This window comes from Drosophila montana, unplaced genomic scaffold (genome assembly GCF_035044405.1).
Source record: "Drosophila montana isolate Dmon_TW-CO22-7 unplaced genomic scaffold, ASM3504440v1 contig_3733_1, whole genome shotgun sequence".
Classification (NCBI taxonomy): domain Eukaryota; kingdom Metazoa; phylum Arthropoda; class Insecta; order Diptera; family Drosophilidae; genus Drosophila; species Drosophila montana.
The window spans coordinates 786,056-812,924 of NW_026998620.1; the positions used below are offsets into that span (position 1 = coordinate 786,056).

At 37.3% G+C, this 26,869-nt stretch overlaps 2 protein-coding genes across 2 annotated transcripts in view; both read left to right on the forward strand.

Annotated features, from left to right (window-relative positions):
• lbl (ladybird late) overlaps positions 1-10,138 on the forward strand; it is a 40,457-nt gene extending 30,319 nt beyond the window's left edge. Inside the window, exons 2-4 of the mRNA XM_064693988.1 lie at positions 8,444-8,622; positions 9,637-9,722; positions 9,775-10,138. Of these exons, the coding sequence (XP_064550058.1) occupies positions 8,444-8,622; positions 9,637-9,722; positions 9,775-10,009 (500 nt within the window). The 3' untranslated portion in view covers positions 10,010-10,138. The remainder of the gene's footprint in view (positions 1-8,443; positions 8,623-9,636; positions 9,723-9,774) is intronic.
• Positions 10,139-19,283: 9,145 nt separating this feature from the next.
• Ugt49B2 (UDP-glycosyltransferase family 49 member B2) lies at positions 19,284-24,620 on the forward strand. The gene is made up of 5 exons (XM_064693812.1): positions 19,284-19,331; positions 20,705-20,869; positions 20,930-21,023; positions 21,844-22,509; positions 23,892-24,620. The coding sequence occupies exons 1-5, from the start codon at positions 19,329-19,331 to the stop codon at positions 24,560-24,562; spliced, it is 1,599 nt and encodes a 532-aa protein (XP_064549882.1). The 5' UTR covers positions 19,284-19,328; the 3' UTR covers positions 24,563-24,620.
• Positions 24,621-26,869: the final 2,249 nt, after the last annotated feature.

Below are 26,869 nucleotides of genomic sequence, written 5' to 3' on the forward strand. Positions count from 1 at the left end.
AATCTGCTTTTAATTTTTTCATTTTTATGTACTCAATTAAATTAAAGTTGAAATTAATTATTAAATTAATATTAAAACTTAAGTTGATCGTTAACAAATATTGATTAAATAGAAGTATAAAATATATATTTTAATTATTTCAATCAGGCGAATTTCTGTTATATGTTTTTACAAACTTATTCAAACCTTTAATCTTCACTTTTATGACCAAAAGTAACAATTTTAAAATCAAGAACAATTTATATTTTTTTTAAATATATTGAAGTTTACTTTAAATGCAAAGAACAAGACGTTGTGAATTTTTCAACTATTTGTAGGCAACTATCTTTAAAAGTATGTCAAATTACGAGCTAAAATATTTAAAAATAAAAAATATATATATACATATAATACTTATATAAAACTTAAATATATAAAGTATATTAATTCTGCTTAAATCCCAAAAAATATTTAAAAATATAAAAAAAAAATATATATATAAATAAAATATATTAATTCAGCTAAAGTCCCAAAAGTACGAATTACTTTAAAGAGCTTTGAGAACTTCATAGTACGAATCTTGAATTTTATACTCAGCTTCAACTATATTCTCCCCGACAATCTAGGGGGGAAGAAAAGCCCGCACAGTTCTGCTTCAGGGCGAGGAGCAGCAGGTTAAAGATCTCTGTCACAAATTGGCCAGCAATAAATTGGGAACGCAGACTCATTGCCGCGCACAGAAGTGGGTCTCATTTTAATTCTGCTTTAAGCTAGTTAGCCCAGGTCTGCCCCCCTCCCCCTCCCGCTCTCCGTTGCGCGCACTCAAAGAAATGATGGGCGCACATTAAAGAGCGTGTAAACAAGCAGCCAACGATGACAGTTACAGACCCCACCAGTTGAATATGGGAGCCCAGAGCTCAGACTCAGAGCTCAGGCTCAGACTCGGGCGAGACCCAAATGAAAATACCGAAATTTATAACTTTCTCGTTATGGAGCGTTGCGTTTGAGTCCGTTTTGTTATTTGTAATTTTTTTTTACTGGGTTTCGTATCGAAGCGCAGCTCTCTTTTGTCGGCGGCTAAATTTGTCTCATCTTCTGATATTAATTTGTGTGTTATTGTATTTCGGCTTTTGGTAGCAACAACAACAGCAACAGCAACAACAACAACAACAAGAACAACAAGAGCAACAATAGCAATAACAAAGGTAGCCAAAAGGTATCGAGTTTTATAACCTGCTCGAACTCATCAATTTCGTTGCTAACAACACGCAGACACGCCAAAGTGAGAAAAGGTATGCAGCTCGGCCTGCCATTCCACTGAATCATCATCTCTCTCTCTCCCCCTCTCTCTCTCTCTCTCTCTCCCTCTCCCTTTCTGATCTGGGATTTTGTGGTTAAGTTACGTATTATGCACCCTGTCAAGACTTTTGGAAAGGAGTATATTGACTTGGATCAAATGTTTGTAACAGGCAGAGATTTAAGCCCTTTAAGTATACACATTCATGATCAGCAATCGAATCATGTCCATTTGCCTATCAGCCCATCTGTTTTCTAGATAAAGGCTAAAACCTTCAGAGGATATAGATCCACATAAATCAAATATATCTATTATTTAGAGAGAGTTTCATTTAAAACCTGCCTTGATTATGGGGAAAAATAAGAAAATTACTTTTTTTGATTCTAAGAAAAGTCGCCCTGGAATATACAATAATTTTAATGCAAGAAATTTTAGAAAATTGTATATCAAATTTGAAGAAAACTGTCTTATACTGAGGAACAAATTTAATGTCAGTGCCAATTTTTGTAAATTCTGAGAAATTTTTGGGTGCATGATTAACATTATTTTGGATTATCGGTACATGCTCTCATTTACCCAAGACCGAAATCGATAGTTATCGATTTGCAGGACAGGTTTCTTGAGCATATACCATAGATTATAAAAGAGTTCAGACATTAAACTTGATATGTAGACTATTGTAGAGTATACACATATCAAGCATGTTTCAATTATTGGATAGCTGAACCCCCCTTTTTTCTAATCAAAAATCGTTTAGAGCTCGATATTTGATATCTTTATGCTCGACAAATTTCAAACCGATTCACTTAATAACACATATGTAAGTTATTTAAGAAAGAATGATAGAGAAATAGTTAGGGAAGAAGCATAACTATAATAAAAAGAAGCACATTCGCTGTCAAAAAGATCACATAATATATGTATGCAATAAATGTATATATATATAACGACAATACCCAGCTGTTAACAGGGTATTAGCTAGTCGACTAAAGCACATTCGAGCTGTTGGAATCGCAACTGCGCTGCGAACGTCATAAGTAAATTTCTTGTGTTGTTTCGGAGATTTTCAAAAAGCCATTTAGAATAAATTAACGTGGACCTACCGCTAAAATGATCGGCGATCGTTCCGTTCGCCTTTGTCTTCCTCTTTAACTCTGTCCTCCCGTTTCCCCTCTCCCCTCCCCCTCCCTCTTGTGCTGCTGCTGCTGAGTGAGTGCGTCGCATTAATCTGATCCCTCATCAGCGTGGCCCCAAACAGGATTAAAATTAGTTTTTGATTACGCTTTCGAGCTTCTGGACAACGCAATTTGTGGTCCGCTGCAGCTCCGGGCTCCGGGCTCTGGGACCCGAGTAAAAGGGCCCGGGCCGGGATCTGGGGGGGGTCTGGGGGGTGTAATTAACGCTTTTAGCAAAACTCTTTGTCGCTGCTCGCAAGCGCGGCTCTTTTGCATTTCGAAGGTCGACGGTTTGTCATAATTTGTGCCCTCGGCCGGGCGGCAAACTTATAAAGCTATTGGCAGGTATTTAGCCAGGCTAACCCAAAAAATGTGAAATTCCTGGTGCTCATAAATCCCCACAAGCGGCTTCTAATTGAGTCTTCCGTTGCCGACACACACACACGCACAGCAAATTCCTCAAGTCATGCTCCTGCTGTATCTAAATATCTGGACTAGAGATGGGCACGGGCCGTGCTCAGCCCAACACGAACACGAAGCACATTACATTTAAACACGCACGGAAAAAGTATAAAAGGGTCAAAAGGTTTTGACTAGGCTGAGAAAAAATTAATGTAAATTTATGTATGGACAAATAAGAAAGGGAACGAAAGGTTAAAAATAAGGCACGATTGAGCTTAGTCCAATAAATATTCTTTTCTAAGTTTTCAGGAAGTTTATTTATGTTATAAGAAAAGGTTTTTCGTTTAATATGAAATTTAGTTCATATTTTTGTACGAAAATAATAAATTGTCAATTAAATTGAACATGTTCGAAGTCGAAGAATTGAAGCATTTGCTAAAGTTTTAAATTATGAAGAAAAAATTGATAGAATAGAAACTTTAATTGAATAATTGTATTCTGAACCAAAATCTACTCAACTTCTGCTCTCTCGACTCGAAAAAATTAAGATTTAAGCTGATTAAGATTTTAAGTTGAATGTTAGTTATATTTATTATATATATTATATATATTATATATATTAAATTTATTAAATATTTATTATGTTTATTTTACTTATTGTATTTATTAAATTTATTATTTTTATTATATTTATTTTATTTATTATATTTTTTTAATTTATTATATTTATTTTATTATATTTATTATATTATATTATAGTAAAATAATTTATTATATTTATGTTCCCGGAGCACAATTTCTTAACTGTAGCCTGACTTAGGAGATCGTGCTCTTCGTGCTCTTCGTGCTACACGACGGTCCATGCCCATCTCTAATCTAGATCTTAGTAGGTGTAATAGTCGAATATTTTATTATATTTATATTCCTGGAGCACGTTCCCTTAACTGTAGCCTGACTTTAGAGATCGTGCTCCTCGTGCTGTTGACGTTTGCACGCACGAAAAAAACACGATCGATGGCCATCTCTAATGTGGATCTTAGGTAGCGCAGCTCATCTTACAATCTCTGCGGCACATTTGACGAGCGTGTGAAACGAGCACCTTGTGCTGAAAACACTTTTCCTAGCCGATACTCATCTTGGCCAGCTTGACCGAGCTGCTGCTGCTGCTCCTCGAGGCTTTTAGCTGCGGATTAGATGCCTGCACTCTATATTAGGCCTGTTCAAGCCGGCGGCCTGATTGCAGCTGATAGCTGATGCCAGAGATTGATCTTGAGTTGGCTTTAATTGAAACGTTTCTCTCCCTCTCTCCCTCTCTCTCTCTCACTCTCCCTCTTCTTCCCTCTTAATTAACATAATTGCTTCTGGTTTTGCTTTTCATTCCACATTTGACACTTAAGCGGCTCAATGGCCGACTCTTGGTTTATCTTTTGTTTGGCTGTTGTGCGACCTGTACAGTGTGCCCTCTGCTTACACGCCACATAATGCTCGCTGCTCGTCGGTACAGTCGCATTTAATGAATTGCCTTTCATTCGTGTGCAGCTACTTAATTTACCTAATTACCTAACGCCAACGCCATTAGGCCCAAAAGCGAGCCCAGTTTTGATCTGACGATAAGGCACGCCACAGACAAGTATATATATCTATATACAACTGTATATATATATATATGTATATGGATGACACATGCGACTGTCTGTTGGAGCTGGAAATGGAGGACTAGAAGAACCAAGCCCGCATTCTGAGCACAATGCGTCATTATGCTCTGGCAAAGGGCATATTAAAATTGTAAGGAAGTTTGGCACGTATTGGAGAAGACATTAGATAGAAATACAGGCAGAGATATAGACAGAGATATAGACACAGATATAGACAGAGATATAGACAGAGATATAGACAGAGATATAGACAGAGATATAGACAGAGATATAGACAGAGATATAGTTAGATATAGATAGATATAGATGGATATAGATAGATATAGATAGATATAGATAGATACAGATAGATATAGCTGTAGATATTGATATATACATTAATATAGACATCACTCAATGGATTCAGAAATCCTGCAAAGATACCAGCCTATGACCCCAAGAACTATTACAGGTGTGCTGCTTGATATATGTACATATAAGCAACTATGATATACATAAAGACCTAAACATGAACTTTGTCAGAGGTGAAATAAGAGCTGTTAGTTATATAAATAGGATATACAATCACAAAAATAACTTGGCTCTGAATCTTTTAGACAATAGTAAGGGTACACGACGTTTAAAAAGATTACACGATCTGGATCTTCCACATATGGTCATAATTTAAGTTAAACAAGAAATAATGTAATATATATTGTTTGAACTCATTGAAGATAAAACAATTCTGTTGGGTTTCATTATACTTTACTTTGTTTATTGTCCCAAGACAGAGTTTAAATAAAAATCAAATAAAAAAAAAGAATACGATGAATTGCATAGAATAGAACGTTCGAAAATTGGCTCTTGTATAATAAAGTGATTTAGGTAGATATAGTTAAAGATATATATATAATATCTATTCTAAATACAAGTCCGGACTTTTTGAGAATCGATTTTGACAGCTGCAAATTAATATTAACAGCAGCAAAAGCAGCGCAGAGATAAAACTGTGCAAATCCAGCTAAAATGTCTGAGAATCGAACCAACAAAAGAGAGGTCGCCGGTTCAAATTTAGCAGCAATTGTATAATTTATGTTTTGCTCATCATATTTGTTACTGTTAACAAAAGAAAAGGCAAAAATTTTAATTTAAAACATAGCTCTACCTGATATTAACGCGAAGCTATACGTAAGGGTATTTAGTGCTCTGCCAATTGAGTTTATTTATTTTCCGTCTTGTTTAGTTTGTTTTCTCAATTAGCCACGCTGTTGGCCAGTTGGCATAACTTATGCTTATTTTGGCCCAAACAGCAGCAGCTCCTTAGCTTTTGCCTAGCACACCCCTCCCTCCCTCTCTTTATCTCTCTCCCTCTCTCACTCTCCCTCTGTCGCCTGTCATTCTGATTAGTTATGCTGATGACATTGTTTGTTCTGCACATGTCACTGCCCCGCCCCCCCTTAGCCCACGCTCTTTTGTGGGCGCAGGCCATAATTCATTTGGCCAATTTGAATGAGCCTCAACTCGTTGTGCAACTGCGACTTGGACTGGGAGCACGACTTGGCCAGCCCCTGTGCTGGCTTCATAATTAATAAAGCGCAACAAATGGCCAAAACTCACACACACACACACACACCCGCACACACACACACACCTACAAAATGTAACTCTAATGAGAGGCGTGGCACACATCTTACACACAACAAAAGCGAAAGGGGCGGACTTCATTTTCCAAAGTTTAATTGGCAACTAGCGGGGATTTTTTTTTGGCAAATTGGAATTTTGTTACAGCGAATCGATTGAACTTTAGACGTAATGCAGCTGCCATATAATAATGTCAGTTACATCAGCTTTGCAGCTAGATTGATGAACATATCAAATTACATGATGTACATAAGATCTATTTACGTATCTCTTCCAGTCTATGTCTATATCCTTATCTATTTCTATATGCCTATACATCTATACATCTATAAATCTATATATCTATCTATAAATCTATATATCAATCTATATATCTATATATCCATATACATATATATCTAAATATCTATACTAGCTGGCATTGCCCGGCCTTGTCCGTGGAATCTTTTGTGCTTGAAATTTTAGATATTACCTTTCCAGTAAGTACACGCTCGTGGAAAATTAAAATCTATCCATTTTGATCTGCACTTCTATTTAAAAATATTTTTTGAGTGCATTGAATAAAGTACTTAGTGTTGGAATCAACGGTTACCGCCCATTTTAGCTTTGCGGTTCATAATTCTCTTGAAGCTGAAGAATAAACTTTCGTTTGACCCGCATTTGCCACCAAAGAATCAAATAAGTTGTCACAAATGAGTTTGGAAAATGAATTTGAAATCCATCGAACGGTAAACAAAAAAGTTTCACACAAACGTTATTCGCGATTTTTCCACAAATTGCGGGTGGAATTGCCCGAGACTCCGTCTAAACGAAAATTTCAGCTTCCTAGCTCTTACGGTTTGGGCTTTGCGTTGATCACCAATCAGTCAGTCAATCAGTCAGTCAGTCAGTCAGTCAATCAGTCAGTTAATCAGTCAGTCAATCAGTCAGTCAATCAGTCAGTCAATCAGTCAGTCAGTCAGTCAGTCAGTCAGTCAGTCAGTCAATCAGTCAGTCAATCAGTCAGTCTATCAGTCAATCAGTCAGTCAATCAGTCAGTCAGTCAGTCAGTCAATCAGTCAGTCAGTCAGTCAGTTAATCAGTCAGTCAGTCATTCAGTCAATAAATCAGTAAGTCAGTCAATCAGTCAGTCAATCAGTTAATCAGTCAGTCAATCAGTCAGTCAATAAGTCAGTCAGGACAAACAGTTTTATATATAGAGATATATCTATTTATCTACATATCTATATGTATATCTCTACATCTCTATCTATATCTTGAGTTCTTTTGGTCTGTTTGAATATTATTACGTGACCTTCCATGCAATTTCCTACTATATACAAATGTTATTCTACCCAAATGATAATGCGCGTGCTTCCCTTGGCCTGCAGCTCGACTCGGGACTAGGGAAGGGCGTGTCGGACCGGTCTAGATAAATGAACTTGACAATAAACACATCACAAGGGTGTCAAAATGGCTCTGGGTTAAGCGCAGCCCCAACAAAAATAAACAGAATAACCGCAAAAACAACCCCTTGCGATCGAGTTCTTTGTGCTTGGCCCTTGTGACTGCACAGGGATCGAGGCGCATCTCAATTTGTTAATTGTTCTTCATGTTTAACAACAATTCAAGTTGTTGTCGTTGTTGTTGTTGTTGTTGTTGTTGTTGCAGGGGGTTAAAAGGCGACGCGGCCAGCTGCTGCCATTGCCCCGAGAGACTCGGCGAGCATTTCCTACCGCCATTTCCGCTGCTATTTTCAGCTCAATTCAGGCCATGTCTGCCTGCACAAATTTATGTGCATCAATGAACGATACAAAAATTTGGATAAATAAACAAAGCTTAATATGGTTTCCGTCGGGAGTAAAATCAATCAGCGTGCGTATTACCTTTAAACATGCTAACAAAACAAATGCCGGCAATCAAAACCGAATCAAAACCGAATCAAAACCGAATCAAATGCCAATCGAAGCGCTTAAGAAAACAAGAACAACAACAAGAACAACAACAAAGGAATCGGGCCATAAAAACTTGACGATCGTGCAACATCAAGCGTTTTGTCCATATAAATATAAAACAAAGAGATTCTACAAATTCCACACACTCTTCTTTTTATTAGCCAAACGAATTCCATTCGATTGTTGGCCGAAATTGTTTTTAACTAGTGCGCGGATTGTCTGGAAAGTGGCCCGAAAGGAAAGCTGGAAAACTTAATAGAGGCACCAGTTTTTTTATGGCGGCACTTTCAGTTTAAATATCAGATATTTCGAACCTTTTTTTTTGACAGTTCCTCAGTTCGTAGCGTTATTTATGGCATTTTGTTGGCACATCTATTTCAGATCCGGCGACTCTGAACATCTTTGCCACGAGATCGAATCCAAAGAAGAAGCGCAAATCGCGCACCGCATTTACGAATCAACAGATCTTTGAGCTGGAGAAACGATTTCTCTATCAGAAATATCTGTCGCCAGCGGATCGCGATGAGATTGCCGCCGGTTTGGGTCTATCCAATGCGCAGGTGAGTATTAAATGCAATCAGTTTCAAATACACTCAGAGAAAATATTAGAGAGAAGATGAAAATTCTGTGTGCTGAGAGGAAAATTCTTCATATTTGAAAAACATTTTCAATCTGCGAAGTGTTGAGCAATGAATTAAGAAGTTAGTTAGAGGAGAATTTAATTTCTGAGAACTGAAAAGAAAATTCCTTTTTTGGAATATTTTCAAGTCGAAATTGAGTAACAAATCACAAATTTGGTCAAAAAAGATTTGAATTTCTTAAACTGAGAGGAAAATTTTCCATTTTGGCCTATTTTCAATCTGCGATGTGTTGAGAAACGCATCAAAAACTTTCTCAGAAAAGATTTCAGTTTCTTAAGCTGAAAAAAAAAGTTCTTTACTTGGAATATTTCAAGTCGAAAGAGTTAAGAAATTTGGTCAGAAAAGATTGCAATTTCTTCAGTTAAAAAGAAAATTCCCTATTTTGGAATGTTATTTTGGAAACGAATCAAGAACTTTTTCAGAGAAGATTAAAATTTCTAAACTGCAAAAAAAAGTTGTTAATTTTGTATTATTTTCAAGTCAAAAGAATTGAGAAACAAATCCTGAATTTGGTCAGACAATATTGAAATTTCTTAACTTAAGAAGAATAATTCTTCATATTTTCAAACTGCGATGTGTTGAGAAAGAAATCAGATAGAAATATTTTAAGCTGAGAAGAAAATTCTTAGCTTAAGACAATATTTTTGGAAATTAAATTTCTTTAAAAAAAATCTCTTAAATAATTAATTATTAAATACAAGACTCAAATGCTGAGTACTTTTTTTATGCTTATTTCAAGCACGCAAATTTTTGTTTTAAATATTTTGCGCTCAATTTAAGCGCATTTTGCCTATTTCAATAGTTAAGTATTAAAAGAAAGATTAATTTTCAAAGAGACATTTTAGATTGATCAACAGTAAATCAATTTCTCTGAGTGTAGACGAGTTGTGGTTTTTTTATTGGAACTTTTTGACCTTTCTGATCCAACCACAGGTCATCACGTGGTTCCAGAATCGACGCGCCAAGCTGAAGCGCGACATGGAGGAGCTGAAGAAGGACGTGCAGAGCGTGAAACAATTGTCAGCGAACAAAAGCTTTTTAGAGAATGTTAATGACTTGAGTATTTTAAAGACCCGACCAGTCAGCAGATCGCACGCGATGCCGGCCATCGCACCACCCGAGCAGTAGCCACCATCATAGCCACCATCACCAGGGACCGAGCGGGTCGAGTCGGGACAAGGAGGAGCTGCGCATGCTCAAGATGATGACCCTGATGCGCTACTCGGACGGCAAGCTGCTCTACCCCGCACCCCCGACGGAGACGGCCAGCAACAACAACAACAACAACAACAACAATTCGCATTAACTCAAGATTAGTCCAATTTGTAAATTGCTAAACTGAAAAAACGCGCGACTTCTAATTTGCCAAAAAAAAAATAGAAGAAAGAAGAAAAGAAAAGCGAATGCAAACATTTTCTTTTAATCATTTTCCTAATTGTAGAGTATTCAATTTCGTATTAGTTGCTTGTGATTCGTGTCTAAAATAGCTGTAATACTTATGCACGTTCGTGATTGAAGAGTGTTTACTGTGCTAGCCGAATGTGGAGTATGTAGAGTATGTGGAGTATGTCACGGTTCATATTTTAAGTTTTTGCAATCTAAAATAAATCTTAGCATTTAGATTCGTATCGAAACACCGACTTTTAGCTGCTCTCTCTCCCTCTCTCTCTTAATAGACTACAGTGTTACCTCAATACAAGGGCAAGGCAGACTGTTCGAATTACGAAGCCCTGCTGTTGCCATATAAATATGCTGCTGTATGACACGCTGCTGCCATACCGAAAGTAAGCTCTAGTCTGCCGCTGCCATATAAAAGAGCAACGCAGGCCAGCTATTGTCATATAAAAGTTAAGCTCTGACCTGGCGCTGTCATACAGAAATTGACTCTAGTCTGTTGCTGTCATATAAAAACAAAACAATCATATGCTGTTGCCATATAAATATTAGGATCTGGCCTTGTTTTATATGCCATATCAACATTGGGCTGGACTGAATAGTTTCTGTTATACAACAATTAATGTATTGGCTACTGGTGCCATATACAAATTTAACTCTGACCTGCTGGTATATGACATGCCGCTGACATACCAAAATAAACTCTCGTCTGTTGTCATATAAAAACTTCTGTTGCCACATAAATATCTACTCGGGCTTGCTGTTATATGCCATGATGCTGTCATATAATAGGAAATATTCATAAGTAGCGGCATAGCTGTCATACAGATATTAAACTATGGCCTCCGTGCTGCTGTTGCCATATAAATATGACAGCATTAAACTCAAGCTCCGTCAAATTGCTACCATATAAAAATAAAATTCTGATCTACTGTTGCCATATAAATGTTAAGATCTGACATAGTGTAATATGTCCGGCTGTTGCCATATATAAGAAAACACTGGCCAGCATAGCTGTCATACAGAACATCGAAACTTTGATCTGTTGCTGTCATATATGGCATGATCTGGTTGGGTGCTGTTGCCACATAAGGAAAAACTCTGATCTGCTGTTTGCATATAAATATTAAACACTGTCCTGCTGCTGCCATACAAAAAATAAAGTCATATTACATGTATGACATGACGCTGGCATACAATGCTTTTGCACTGCTTATATTTTAAAAGCAATCAAGCAGTGAACTCGAAAAGTGGTTGGCGTCCTAGCTAAACACTAGTTCCATTGAACACTGACCAAAAATACTGGTATGTGCCTCCGCTCACAACTGGTTCACAAAGCAGGGACCACACCTTGAACTGCTTGCGCCAAGCAGTACCTACAACAACTGCTTGACAGCAACTAGTAAAGTTACAGGTCAAATAATGCGTCACCCTAGACGCACACCGCACTCAAACTTTAACTTGCAATGCACAGCCTGGACTCAAACCAAAGGCTTATGCTCTAATGACGTTTATGTTTTCATATTAAATATGAAGCTATCTTTAAATTGTATTTAAAATAAAATATAAATATAAAATATACAGCTAAATATTTGATTTTAAATGTTGAGTGTTGTGTTTCATAAGGCAGTTAAATTATAGAATTTCGCTGATTCCCCTTTAGCTCAACTGTAAACAGCATTGGGCACGGGCCCTGCAGGCCCATAAAAATAGATCTCAATCGGAGAAGTCGGCAAATCGCGCATAAAATCGTAAAAACTGCAAACTGAGTGCAAATTATGAAGACGTAAATATGAAATTGGCAAATTTGCGAAATGAGCTATGAGAAATGATTTGTTTTCATTGCCTGTTGATCTGAGGCACAAATCAAAATGCGAATGATGTCGATTTTATTGACAAGTGAAAATAAATAGATCCACCTAGAAACAACAAAGCGCAACGAAACGGAATCACAAACGATTTTGAGGGCAAAGTTCCCAGTCAAATGGATTATCAAAAGGTCAAAGAACTATCCAAGATCAGCGTTAATGGGCTCAAAGTCGCACTTGAGCTGAGTGCGGCGCACTTTTCCCAGGCCTTTCGGGGCACAGAGATACGCGCCTCGTAATGACACAATTAAGTCAAATTAGGGCCCCAGCCTAGAGACAGCTCCCACTCCCAGCCGACACTTACAAGTGGCTGCTTTCAGCAGAAATCAATTCAATTATGTGGCTAACACACACACACACACACACACAGCTCCCACAGGGATTTGAGACTCAATCCTTGCAACATCCTGTTGCACAAATACAATACAAGCCGATTAATTCCACACGAGCGACTTTGAAGAGTTGCCGGTGATTAGCACTCGCGGACATTTACATAGAAGGGGAAGGAAACGGGGGCAGGGGAAGGGGTACGGGCAGGGGCACGGGCTGTGGATGGGGCAACATAGCGACCACCCACATGGCCTGGTTCCGTCTGCCCTGCCTTGCGCTTTTATTGCTCACAAAGTAGCATAAACAATTTGCGCTTCTAATGGAGGTAGGAGAGGGAGTGGAGAGGGAGGGGAAGGGGGAGGCATCGGCGACCCACAAAGTCAACGCCGCCGCAACACCTGATGGGGCTGCAGAGAACGAACGATGTGGCAGCCGGGACTAAGTCGGGGAACTAACCAACTCGACTGGAGAGTGCATTAAATGCGCCTCGTGTCGTGCCGGTTGCGGTTGCCTCCGCGCGGCATTGTTTGTTGATGCTCTGCGCTTTGCTTGTTTGAAATATGGTTTTGATTGGAGCTATTTGTCGTTCCGTTCCCAAATATGTTCAATTGAAGGAGTCAATGTCGGCCGAGAACTGGTTCAGTTAGTTCATATTATTCATGAGCTAAGCAAAGACTCGGAGAGTGTCTTCGAAAAATTCCTTCATATCGTGTCAAAATAAAAATAAAAAAAGCCAAAGTCGAAGACCATATGGAAAAGTCCCTGTTAACGATTATTAAAGCTTGTTTACATGGAAAAATCAATGATTCTTTCAAGATTTGCTACCATTTGATGGAAAACTCAAATTAATCTAGACAAATAATTTAAATGATCCAGCTTGGACTTCGACTTACAAGTCGAGTTTAACTAGCCTGTCATGTTTAACTTAGATATGAGGATTGTTTTCTTATATCGACTCGCCAGTTGATACTGAACAAGAACATTTATGCTTAATAGGATCGGCGACTTCTTCTCAAATGTGTTACATATTTCATACGAATATAATTATACCCACCACAAGGTTATAATTACGGTAAATAAATATATACAAATATGCATAGTAATACAAACGCAGGCTTACCCATTCACGAAAAGCTTTAAATTACTCTCGCGCTCTCGCTCTCTCTCCTCTCTTTCGCTGCATGCGGATTATGCTAAATTGCGCGCCAATTGGTGCTCAGTGAAAAATTGGCATCAGGAATTAAACACTTATTTTATGGTTAAATGCAATGGCGGCGGGCAACAGATTAATCTTTGACAATTTACACACACTTACACATCACAAACTAATCACACTTAACAAAATTTCGTTAATTAAAATATGTTACAACACGACTTTAATCACACGCGTAGACAAAGCGACCGATAAACAGGCGAGACGCGCATAAACTAATTCGCCTCATTAAGCTCGTGCCTGCGCTCAGTCGGCACTTGCACTAATACCACAACAATTGAGAGCACGGTGAGAGGATTTGCATCGATGCATAGTAAAGGTAACGGGATCAAAAATGTTGTGATCAGAGGCACGCAGAGGACATTTGAGTTACCCCTTCCCACGCTCATAACAACCACAGCTCTGGTGCAGCCACAGCTTGCTGTGCATACATACATATACATACAAACATGTTAAACGGAATTAAATGTCAAAGATGTATCAACAGCAGTCTTGGAAATTATTAGACACACTAAAAAATGCGTACCTAAAGTATTGTCTAATTTCTCATACATGGAGGTGGGAAATTTCGACCTACATATGTATGTCCGTATAGGACATTTGAGGGTACCATTTTTACATGAATTTTGACTAAGAATAATGTTGCCAGATTTAGATACCAGTTGATACCGACCAAGTAAATATATAGTATGCCTAATGGGAGCAGAGACTCCTGCGTTACACATTACGTGAGAAAATAATTATACCCTCAGCAAGGTTATAAAATGGAATATAAATGCCAAAATGTAATTACGGTAAATAAACATATACAAATATGCATAGTAATACAAGCGCACGCTTATCCATTCAATACAAGCTTCAAATTACTCTCACGCGCTCTCTCCTCTCTTTCGCTGCATGCGGATTATGTTGAATTGCGCGCCAATTTGTGTTCAGTGAAAAAGTGCGGCATCAGGAATTAAACACTTATTTTATGGGTAAATGCAATGGCGGCGGGTAACAAATTAATCTTTGACAGTTTACACACACTCACGCAGCACGATCTAATCACGTTTAACTAAATTTCGTTTATTTAACTATGTTAGAACACGACTTTAAACACACCATACGTAGACAACGCGACCGACAAACAGACGAAGCGCGCACAGACTAATTTCCTTTATTAAGCTTCTGCCTGCGCTCAGCCGGCATTCGCACTAATACAACAACAATTGAGAGCACACACACCCACAAAATTCGCATAGATTCATAGTTAAGGTAACGGGATCAACTGTGTTGCGATCAGTGGCGTGCGCGCAGTGGACATTTCAATTACCCCTCTCCGCCATTATATTAACCACAGCTCTGGTGCAGCCGCAGCCTGCTGTGAATATATACATATACATACAAACATACATATTTAAAACGGAATTTAAAGACAAAGTTGTGTCAACAGCGAAGAGAGAAAAAATGGCGTACCTAAGTTATTGACCATTGAGTAATAAATCTATTTATTACAGATAAATAAATATAAATCTATTATTACCCAATGGGTACTGACTATTTTTACATACATATATGCTAGATATATATGTATATATTTAATAGAGCTCCAATGTCAATAAGATTTTGCATGTATTTTATTTTGGATATAAAAGGGAAATTTTTATAATAAAAAACCCATTATTATCCGATAGTTTCTATGAAAACAAACGATGCCGATATATGTATGTACCTGCTGCCTATCGCAAGGTTAAGAATATGTATTACTAACATATATAAAAGATATTTATATAATTTAAATTTTTATTTATTTATATTATTTAATAGATTATAAATTTAAGCGAAAAATTCCCAACTTGACTTTTGGCTGGCTGCGTCTCTTGTGTGGTCCAGGCGGCGCCTCCGTCGCGCCGCGGCTGGCGTTGCCACTCAGGGGCGACAGAGCGTTGTCATTGGCCAATGTGTCGCAATAGTGGCCAACCGCCGTGTCCCGTGGCGCAAATCAAAACAAATAAACAACAACAAACAACTTGCCGAGGCCCGGAACAGCTGTCTAGACAAGTCCTGGCGGCAACCGGCAGACAGTTGACCAGTTGACCACCAATTAGGGCTACCTTCCCGCACTTGACAAGCTGGTCAAAATATTGAAGCAATTGGTGTCTGGCACAAGGCCACTTGAGCCGAGGCCAAGGCTCGACGGGGCCAAAGGTTCACACATATTTCAGGACCTGCTGCCGACACGCTCAAGTGCGGCCGTGTCCTGTCTGGGCGACAAGTAGCCGGCGCAGGCGTGACTTGTAAACAAAGCCACACGCATGATTAGATGATCAGTTAGCGGGGCGCGCGCGACCATGCCACCATTGTCGACGGTTTCCAATTGCTTGCCACCAGAGATCGGGTTCAAGCGACTGGAGTGGGAAGTCTAGACGCCTTGGGCTAACTAGGACAACCTTGGACTCTGTTGCTGAAGCACTTCACCAGGAAACTAGCGTATTTCGGCTCAATCCATGATCCAGATCCCCAACTGTGCTTCCCGTGGAGGAGAGAGACGTTGGAGTCTTAAGGGCGAACGAGGTGGATGACAGACCTCCATGGGAAATGCTATGGTGACTAGAGATAGGATCAGGACGGGAATTCAGTGGGAACCTAGCAAACGACATTACGGAAAAGGAGTTTAAAATATGTGGAAAAGTATTTTAAAGTATGTAAAATGGGCTAGATTTTTGGTTGATCTCGAACTTCTGGCGGATCCCGAAATTATGGCCGGGTTCCGGACTATTTTTTTGATACAAACAACATTTGAGTTGAGTGAAAATTTGGATGATTTGAATATGTAAAGGATTTATAGCATTTTTTCTTATTGATAACAATTTGACAATTTATAAATGTGTGTATTTATTATTTATCAAGAAGGCATAACGGTATCGGATTGGCTGGGATGAATTTAAAAATCTTCGGATTTGTTCTATTTAATATCTGTTCTGGTAAAAGCAGGACGAAATTATATAATCTTATCTTATCTAATCTTATGCTCACTCTCGATTATCTGGCGAGCTCTCCAAGGAGTAAAGGCATCTTTGGCCTGCTGCTCACTTTGTCAAGGAAGGGAGAAGAATCGCATAGAATCTCAAGGAGGCTGTCTCTCCCTACTGTCTCCCTACTTCGTATCCCCTAAAAGACTCAGACAGAAGTTCAGGTGGAGGAAGCTGCAACAATTCCCAATGCCCCAATAATGATCCGGATCGACTTCGTATCCCGTAGAAGACGGAGAAGATTGGTCCAGCTGGAAGAGGCTGCAATTATGATCCGGAGCAACTATCCGTTCGTAGAACTTGACCGGAATGCGGGCAAGATTTGAACACGGCGAACACTCTGATTGCGACTGAAGGTCAGCAGAGACCTAGGAGGAGGGAGTGGGAGGGAAGCGGGAGGGAGGGAAGCGGGGGCCAGTTCTCTGTTCTTGTTACGTTTAAAGCTCTTAAGTGCCTGGCAATTCACTTTGGCCAATGTGCGCTTTTCAATTCATTTGATTTCGAATTCGTTGCGTTAGTTGAGTTTTTCAATTTTTCCAATTTTTCCATTTTCCATTTGCGCGCTTACCAAATAGTTTCAATTATTATGGGTATTACGGTATTATGGCATAGACAAGTGCGCGTATTATTAATGTAATAGCGGCTAATTGCGCATTTGTTGGCCCAGTCCGAATGCAGGCACTTCAGTCCCGGGCGACTTAAAAGCCTCAATTTGATTGGAACACTTGGCCGCAGTCGCAGACCCGAATTAATGGCTGCATTTTGCGGCAATCTCAAGTTTTGAGTTGCAGATCAATTGCAATTGATTGCGATTTAGAAATGTGCACTGTTAGCCACTTGAGCTGCAGCCTCCGCCAGCTCAAGGTTCTTCTATCGAATCAAATGATTTACCGCATTTATTTTGGCCAATTCGTGCCAATAAACAAAGTATCATTTGTGCGGCATGTGGCAACAAATAAATGCCAGCTAAAGACCAATTTCCCCACATATGCAGCCAACTAGGCGCAGAAACAACAACAACAACAACAGCAGCAACAACAGCATAAATATGATAGTGTAAACAACAATAAGCCCAATGGCAGCCGATCATCATCATCATCATTGGTCCAATGATCATCGGGCAATTTCTATGCATCGGAACCCGGACGTCAGAGTCCCATTCCCAAAATTCCTACACGAAAATAAAATTTAATTGCCTACAAATTGGCGCGTTGAGTTTTATTGCATTCGCAAAAATATGTACCTCATATACATGCCAATGCACTGAGCAAAAAAACAGCATCGAATTTGTATAAATTTAATCTACAAAATTTAAATACAATTTGTTACCGAATATTCTTAAATAAACCAATTTAATAAGAATTAAAGTAAGCAGAAAATGTATGTCAAATTAAGTACACTTAAAAAAATTATTTAAAAAATATTTTTTAGTTTCGAAATATATAGTTTTCGAAAATATTTCTACAATTTCATATATTTATTAATATATTTAATTTTATGGCTAGTTTCTAAAAGATATTAAAATTTTTTTTGTACTTCATTTTGATGTATTTAATCATTTCGAGCTTAAAACGAGTTCTTGAAATAAAAATAACTTTTTCAATATAAAAATGATTAAGAAAAACATACTTATTAAAAGAATTTACATACTTAAAGTAAGCAGAGAATGTACTTTACTAAGATTAAGTACACTTAAAAAATAATTTTTCTCAAATATTAAAAAAATTTTCTTAACTTCGAAAATCGATATTATTAGAAAATATTTCAAAAATATTAAAATAATTTCAATTTTATCTTAATTTCAACATTACTGGAAAATATTAATAAAATTTAAAAAAAATTATATTTAATTTTATGGCAATTTTCCAAAGCGTAACAAACAATTTGGTTTGACTGCATTTTTAAGTGTTCAACAATTTTAAGATTAAAAAGAGTTCTTAAAATAAGAAAAATTAAAATTTTTCTCAATAAAAAAGTGTTCACACCTAACAAAATGCTCGACTATTTCTCTGAGTGTATCAGCCGCGAGCTAAGCGCTTTATCGGGCAAGTGCGATTACATGGAACATTTCCAGTTGAGGGCAATCCCGCTTCCAGCCCCCTGTCCCTTCCCCCTCCCCCTGCCTCCTGCCCCCTGTCCCTGTGTGTGTGGGTGGCAATTTTTTTACAGCAACCGGCAAACAAATATTTGATTTAGACAAAAATGCCTATGATTTATTTACGATTTCCTAACGTTTCGCCTAATTTGTCTGGGAAGTTCATAAAAAACAAATGCAAAGACAAGCTGAATCTAAGCTAATACACAGAGTGTGCACGACTGGGAAATACCCTGTAGACAGCTGTAGCAGGCATTCGCATGCTTCGACTCAAAAAAATGCATTCTCAAATAATTTCCATGTTTTTTTGCTGATTGTTGTGAAAATTTCAGGACTTAAAGCTGGCATTCAAATGTTTTTATTTATTAAAAATCAAGAAAATGCGACGAGATTTTAAGGTTTTCAATTTAAAGGAAGTAGACAGGTAGCCAAAAATTAAAAATATTCCTACATTAATAAAGACTCTAGACGCATCTCTTAAATACTCGTTGGAATTTGAATAGACCTTCAGTTTCTTATCAAGTTAAGAGAATGCGCGAAGTGCTAATCTCTGAACACGTTTCGTTTATCAGCTTATCAGCTCAGCTGGCAATTATGTTAGGAGCATAGATTAAGCGGGTAATACGCACAGGTCTATTGCATTTCAGTTCTAGCAGAGCCACAGCTCGAGGCACAAGTCGAACGACTTCCAGCAGACGTCAGATTGCGAAATGGTATGTATTTCGGAACACGCTTTGATCGCGTGCATTTCGTTCTTATCGATTAACTCTTTGTGAGCACACAGTTCACTGATTATATATGGGTCAAGTACTGAAAGTAAGTAAGACAAATTCAGTTGCCAACAAGAGGCAGAAGAAGCCTTGTCACGCCCATAAATAATATATATACTTGCTCGTAAAGACAAATCATTCTAGTCATGCCCACCTGTCGAACCTGACGTCTATCCGTCTGAAAAAACTTATTGAACTCAGGAATTATTTGGCATATAAATAAGGTTTACTTTGAGTTGTCGAGAGCTGTGGGAGTTGGTCTGGCTTCAGTTATCGATAACAAATTTTTTTGAAATTTATAAATATCGATCCAGCCTTGTTTATCTGCCTAACCTGTCGTCATTCCTTCTGTAGTTCTTACAGATCTCAGAGACTTTAAGAGCTAGACAAAATTTGAATAAATCAATAAAGTTTACTTTAAGTTATCGATAACTTTAAGAGCTATACAAGATTTGATAGAGCTTACTTTAAGCTATAGAGAATATTAAGAGCTAAACAAAATTTGATATATGAAAAAAGTTTAATTTAAGTTATCGAGAACTTTGAGAGTATGTCTGACTTGAGTTATCGATAACTATACAAATTATGCTGAAATTAATCAATATTGTTCTAGCCATGTTTATCTGTCTAACGTGGCGTCTATTCGTCTGAAGCCCTTATATATATCAGAGACTATAAGAGCTGGAAAAAAGTTGTATAAATGAATAAAGTTTACTTGAAGTTATCGATAACAAGATTTGATATATGAAGATTTGATATACACAAGATTTGATATATGAATAAAGTTTACTTCGAGTTATCGATTTATCATTCTAGCCCCGACTTATCGTTCTAGCCATGGCTTGAGTTATCGATAACACTACAAATTTTTTTTAAATTAATAAATATTGTTCCAGCCATGTTTATCTGTCCAGCCTCCGTCTATAGTTCTAACATATCTTAAAGACTGTAAAAACATTGGGAACATTTGAGATATGAATAAAGTTTACTTTGAGTTATCGAAAACTTAATGAGATAAACAAAATTTTGAGAGATGAGTAAAATAAATATTTGCTTGGCCGACTCGAGGTCCGAACAAATATTTATTATATGGAAAGGTCGCCAAAACCAGCATGAAGTGAATAAAGTTTACTTTCAGCTAAAATTCAATGAAATCTATACAAATTTTTCTTAAATCAATAAATATCGATTTATTTATTCGTTTTTTCTTTAGCATTTAATCGTACGAACCAACTTCAATTTTTATAACTTCTTTAATTTTATTTTATTTAATTTTTTTATAATTTTTATTTTCGTTTACTTTCTTTTAATTCTAGAAATTAAAATGGGCTCTACATTTTTTGCTGCTGAGTCTATTGGCCCTTCAGGAAATACAATTTACGGCTGGATCACGAATTCTGGCCGCGTTTTTCCTTCCCGGCAAAAGTCATTTTATGATGACAAACTCGATCATCCGGGAACTGGTCAAGCGTGGACATGAGGTTGGAATTGAAAACGAAATCGATTTAAATAACCGCTTGACACAGAAATTTGACTTTTAGGTGACTTTTATCACGCCCTTCTCGCTGGCCGAAGAGAACCTTGGTGCTAATTATAAGGAAATTCTGCTGGCACAATACGATATCTGGACAGAGAGTGAGTCGCTAAAAGAGACAAAATATATATAATATTATAATAAAATATAGATAGATTAATATGTATTGTATTATAATAAAATATATATAAATTAATATATATATTATTATATGAAATATATATAGATTAATATATATAATATTATATAAAATATGAATAGATTAATATATATAATATTAAAATAAAATATAGATAGATTAATATATATAATATTATAATAAAATATAAATAGATTAATATATATATTATTATATGAAATATATAAAGATTAATATATATATTCACTTAATAAAATTAAAACTAAAAAAATCTATATATTATTATATAAAATATAGATAGATTAATATATATAATATTATAATAAAATATAGGTAAATTAATATATATAATATTATAATAAAAAATATTTAGATTAATATATATATTATTGTAATAAAATATATAAAGATTAATATATAATATTATTATATAAAATATATATAGATTAACATATATAATATTATATAAAATATATAAAAATTAATATATATAAAATTATAATTAAATATATATAGATTAATATATATAATATTATAATTAAATATATATAGATTAATATATATTTTATTATATAAAATATAAATAGATGAATATATATAATATTATATTAAAATATAGATAGATTAATATATATAATATTATTAATCAAATATATATAGATTAATATATATCATATTATAATAAAATTTAGATAGATTAATATATATAATATTTTAATAAAATATATATCTAGATAAATATACATATTAATATATATTTTATAATATTTATTGATTCGCAGTGAAGCAAATGTCGAACAAGGAGATCATTTTGGATACGGCGGATCTGTCTAGCCTGAAGCTGCTGCGAATGCTGCACGTGATGGGCGTGCATAGCACGGACTTTGCTTTCTCGCAGCCCGAGATTCAGGCTCTGATCAATGCCGAGCATAAGGTGGGCCAGTACGATTTGCTTTTGGCCGAGCAGTTCTACAATGAGGGCGCATTAATACTGGGTCATCTGTATCGGATACCCGTCATCACGGTCTCCACGTTCGGCAACACGAACTACTTCAGCGAATTGGTGGGCATCATTACGCCCTGGTCATATAATCCGCATGGCTTTATGACCTTCACCAATCGCATGACCCTGTCGGAGCGTCTGTTCAATGTGTTTATCTGCGGCACGGAGCACCTGATGCGCCAATTCCTTTACTATCCCGCACACGATGCGGTGCTGCGCAAGCACTTTGCCCATGTGCTCGATGTTGTGCCCACAACGAAGCAGCTGGAGCGCAACATCTCCGCCATCCTGATGAACAACTATATGCCGCTGGACGCACCCAAACCCATTTCCTTCAATCAGATAGCCGTCGGCGGACTACACATTCTGCCGCCCAAGCCTCTGCCGCAACATCTGCAAAAGTTCCTCGACGAGGCAACACATGGCGCCATCTACTTCAGCCTTGGTAAATATTCAATATTCTTATTCATTTATTTATATACTCTAATCATAGAGTTACAACTAAGTGATAAGTGAATATCAACAAGGGCTAACAGGGCCTTGAGCTGGTATATAGAAATATTGAATATATTTCACAATATTTTGAATCGTAAGGTATTCCATATGTTGGCCTGATCAGTATCCAAGTCTACATAAACCAAGTCCATTCGTTTATCCATTTCTGTGTAATATTGTTTTAAGTGCAACTTAAAGTCAGCTGGATCGGATCTCTATATAATATGGAAACTTGTTTCTTTAAGATCTTTCAACTCAACTTGGTTAATATCCAAGTCTACATAAACCCTAATCCATCCGTTTGTTTACTTCTGTGTAAGAAAGGTTGGAAGGCAACTTGAAGTTAGTCGGATCGTATCTCTATATAATGTTGAAACTTTAGAAACTTTTGTTTCTTCAAGATCTTCCAACTAAACTTGATCAGGTCTATATAAACCCAAGTCCATCCCTTTGACTATTCCTGTGTAACATAGTTCTGAAGACAACTAGCTGAATCGAAACCCTATATAATATACAAACTATAGGAATAGTCAGATCGGATCTCTATATAATATAGAAACTTGCTTCTTCAAGATCTTTCAGTTACCAAATCTACATAAACCCAAGTCCATCCCTTTGACTATTCCTGTGTAACATAGTTTTGAAGATAACTAGAAAATACCTACATCAAAGTTAGCTGGATCGAATCTCTATACAATATTAAAGCTATAGAAACAGCTAGATCGCATCTCTCTATAATATAGAAAAGAAACTATAGAAACTTCAAGATCTTCCAAACTCAGTAAACTCAACTATTTCGAGCCTTACTAAGCTCCTAGTATATATTCAATAGAATGTCAATATCTAATAGATATATGAGCACTATATCATGTATCTTCCAATGGAATAATACATAGGTCAAAACCTGATCATTATCATTTCATTTCAAGATATTCCAATTCGTTTTTTACAGTCTTTAAAAGTTGCCATACAAATGAGCAAAGTCTTCTCCACACTCCTTTAGGATTCCTCATAAAATAAGTATATTAGTAAATCGGAAGATAGATAACATATTTCAACCGATATATAACATATGATAATTATCCGAAAATCATTTGTGCCTTCAAGATATTCCAATTCTGTGCTTACAATCCTTAAGGGAAGCCTAACAAATGAGAAGAATCTTTTCCATTCTCCTCTAGGATCTCGCATAATATGAGTTGATATAAATGTATATATGATATATAGGATCATACATAATATATTTTGTCCGCCAGGGTATTTAATATTCGACAATCTAGAGATAACACTTTTCTTTTCATTTATTAATCATCTGAACATTTTCCTGGACAGGTACACAGGTGCGCAGCGCCGATCTGCCGCCCGAGAAGTTGAAGATCTTCTTGGACGCCTTCGGCAGTCTGAAGCAGCGTGTGCTGTGGAAATTCGAGGACGACAGTTTTTCCAATCTGCCCGCAAATGTGATGATACAGAAGTGGATGCCGCAGGGCGACATACTGGCACATCCCAACGTGAAGGTGTTCATTGCCCACGGCGGACTCTTCGGCATGCAGGAGGCGCTGCATTATGGCGTTCCCGTCCTGGGCATGCCCGTCTACTGCGATCAGCACTTCAACATCCATCAGGGCAAGGCCGATGGCTATGCTCTTGGTTTGGACTATCGCACAATTACCACGGAACAGCTGCGCTCCTCGCTGCTGGAACTGCTTGAGAATCCCAAATATCGGGAGACCATGAAACGAGCATCGCGCATCTTCCGGAATCGGCCGCTTGGCGCCATGGACACGGCCATGTTCTGGATCGACTACGTCATCGAGCATCGCGGTGCTCCGCACATGGTGTCCGCAGGCCTGGATCTCACCTGGTATCAGTTCTACCTGCTCGATGTAATTGCCATTGTTGTGGCCACAGTTGTGGCCATAATTGTGCTGCCCATTTGGATTTTATGCCGCATCTTACGCAAATCTCAAAAGAAGCCCAAGAGAAAGGCGAAAAAGAATTAATGGTAAAAGAATAAATGGAAGATGGAATATAGATTGTCAATTTCGGATTAGTTTACCTGCAAAATCCCCCATTTTTTATATTTCCCATTTTAAATCATCTTAAATGACACATAACATATAAAAATCTATAGAATTACTTAAACATCAATTTTATGTGTTCAGCAAAACAAGAATTTTAGATTTTGAAATCGTTCGGAATTTAACTTTCACCTAGACAGGCTTAGTCATGCATTTTCCACCCAACTGCGTGGATTTGTCGAGAAGCGTGAAGAGACATTGTTAATGAAAAGATGCATAGATCAAAAATGCAGTTACCTAGCTCTTCTGGTTGTGCATTGGCCATCAATCAGTGAGTCAATCAGTCAATCAGTCAGTCAGTCAGTCTGTCAATCAGGACAAACATTTTCATATAGATAGAGTATTTTGGGCCTTTGTTCTGTGAGTTAAAAATATATTTTATGTTATCGGTGAAACAGATCATTTTGAGTTTGAAATCGTTCAGAATTAAACTTTCACCTAGACAAGACTAGACATACATTTTCCACTCATGGAGGTGGATTTGTCGAGAAGCGTGAAAAGAAAAAATCATTTATGAATTGTCGCTTAAATCAAAAATGCAGTTAACTAGCTTTATGGTTGCGCATTGGCCATCAATCAGTGAGTCAAGTCAGTCGGTCAATCAGTCGGTCAATCAGGACAAAAATTGTATATAGATATATTGAAAACACTTCACTAGCATAAGCCTAAGTATTGTTACCTTTGTTCTGTGTGTTAAAGATAAATTTTATGGTCTCTGTGCAATCGAAAATTTTGACTTACAAATCGATTGGAATTCAACTTTTACCTAGACAAGACTAGACATGCATTTTCCACTCATGGAGGTGAATTTGTCGAGAAGCGTGAAAAGAAAAAATCATTTATGAATTGTCACATAGATCAAAAATGCAGCTACTTAGCCCTTAGGATTGTGCATTGGCCATCAATCAGTGAGTCAATCAGTCAGTCAGTCGGTCAATCCGGACAAACAGTTATATATAGATACATATGTTAAATACATTTCATTACCATATGCTTAAGTATTGTTGGCCTTTGTTCTATACGTGTATTTTTTTTTTTGGTTTTTTGCAATAATAAAGCGCAACACTTAAGCTTTGGCACTTGAGGCGACTACTTAAGTATTTAATGAATCAGAAATATATATGGCATGCATATAGAGAAATTCAACTTAAGGCGCCAGAGTGCCAGGCCAAGTGCTCTCAAGAAATTAAGCAAAAAGCGCAAAGCTCTTTGCCCGAAAAGTATGTATATATGTTAGATCTCCAAAACTCATTAAAGATCAGATTCATCATCATCTCAAATGGATTTCAACATCTTCGGAATTTGATTGCCTCATAGAATTTTTGCCTGAGTGAGGGCCTACCAAATCATCAACTATAAAGATAAAGATATATATATATATATGTAAATATATTTATATATTATTTCCTTAACATTTATAATAATAAGTTAAACAAAGTTTGCCAAAAGACAGTTGTTTCCTGCCTACCCCCTGCCCCCCATCCCTCGCCTTGACAAGTGCACTTGAGGCGAGTGCGCTCCACATACCCCCCTCTCCCACTCTGCCCCTCTCGCGTGGAGCAGCTCATTATGCATGCACGAACTGACACTGAAGTGGCTGCGACGCCAGCCTTCACAGTTTCCAAATTTCCCTTGCCCCACTCCCTCCCCCTTGCCCAATGCCCTGGCGCAAGAGAGCGAGAGAAAGAGTTCATGTGCCGTTAGGGTTAGATTGCCCATTGGCTTTATTATTGGTATTAGTAACACATGATTACGCTTTATTGTAAACAAAAGCCCAGATAAACAGACAAACTGCAAACACGGATGCGAACACACACACAGACACATTAGCCTAGGCTAATGATATGTTAATGCAGCTGGCGCTCAGTGCGTATGCGTGCTGTGAATAGAGCTGTGTGTGTGCGTGTCTGTGTGTTGGTGTGTGTGTGTCTGTCAACGGCTTGAGCAAATAAACTTCATTTGGGACTTATTTGTCGCTGTTGAATGGAATTTCTGCTGGCGCTATAAACAACAGATTTGGTTGGGGGAAATGTTAAGGGAATTGTTGGGGGAAATTGTTGCTCCTGACATTAAAGTGTGAGGCGAAGTTCATTGAGTTGTTGTCGGGGATTTTTCAAAGTGCATTTGCGAGCTGAGTGACTGGCAATTAGGTACTCCGGATCTTGACTGTGATATAGGAGCAGGGACTAACTAAAAGTCAATTACTAAACACGACATTGATTGGGATGA

Excerpts from the sequence above, each read along its gene's own strand:
- Ugt49B2 (XM_064693812.1), top strand. Across the intron at positions 20,870-20,929 it reads TGGTCAAGCGTGGACATGAG|GTGACTTTTATCACGCCCTT; the intron begins GTTGGAATTGAA and ends TTTGACTTTTAG. Across the intron at positions 21,024-21,843 it reads ATACGATATCTGGACAGAGA|TGAAGCAAATGTCGAACAAG; the intron begins GTGAGTCGCTAA and ends ATTGATTCGCAG.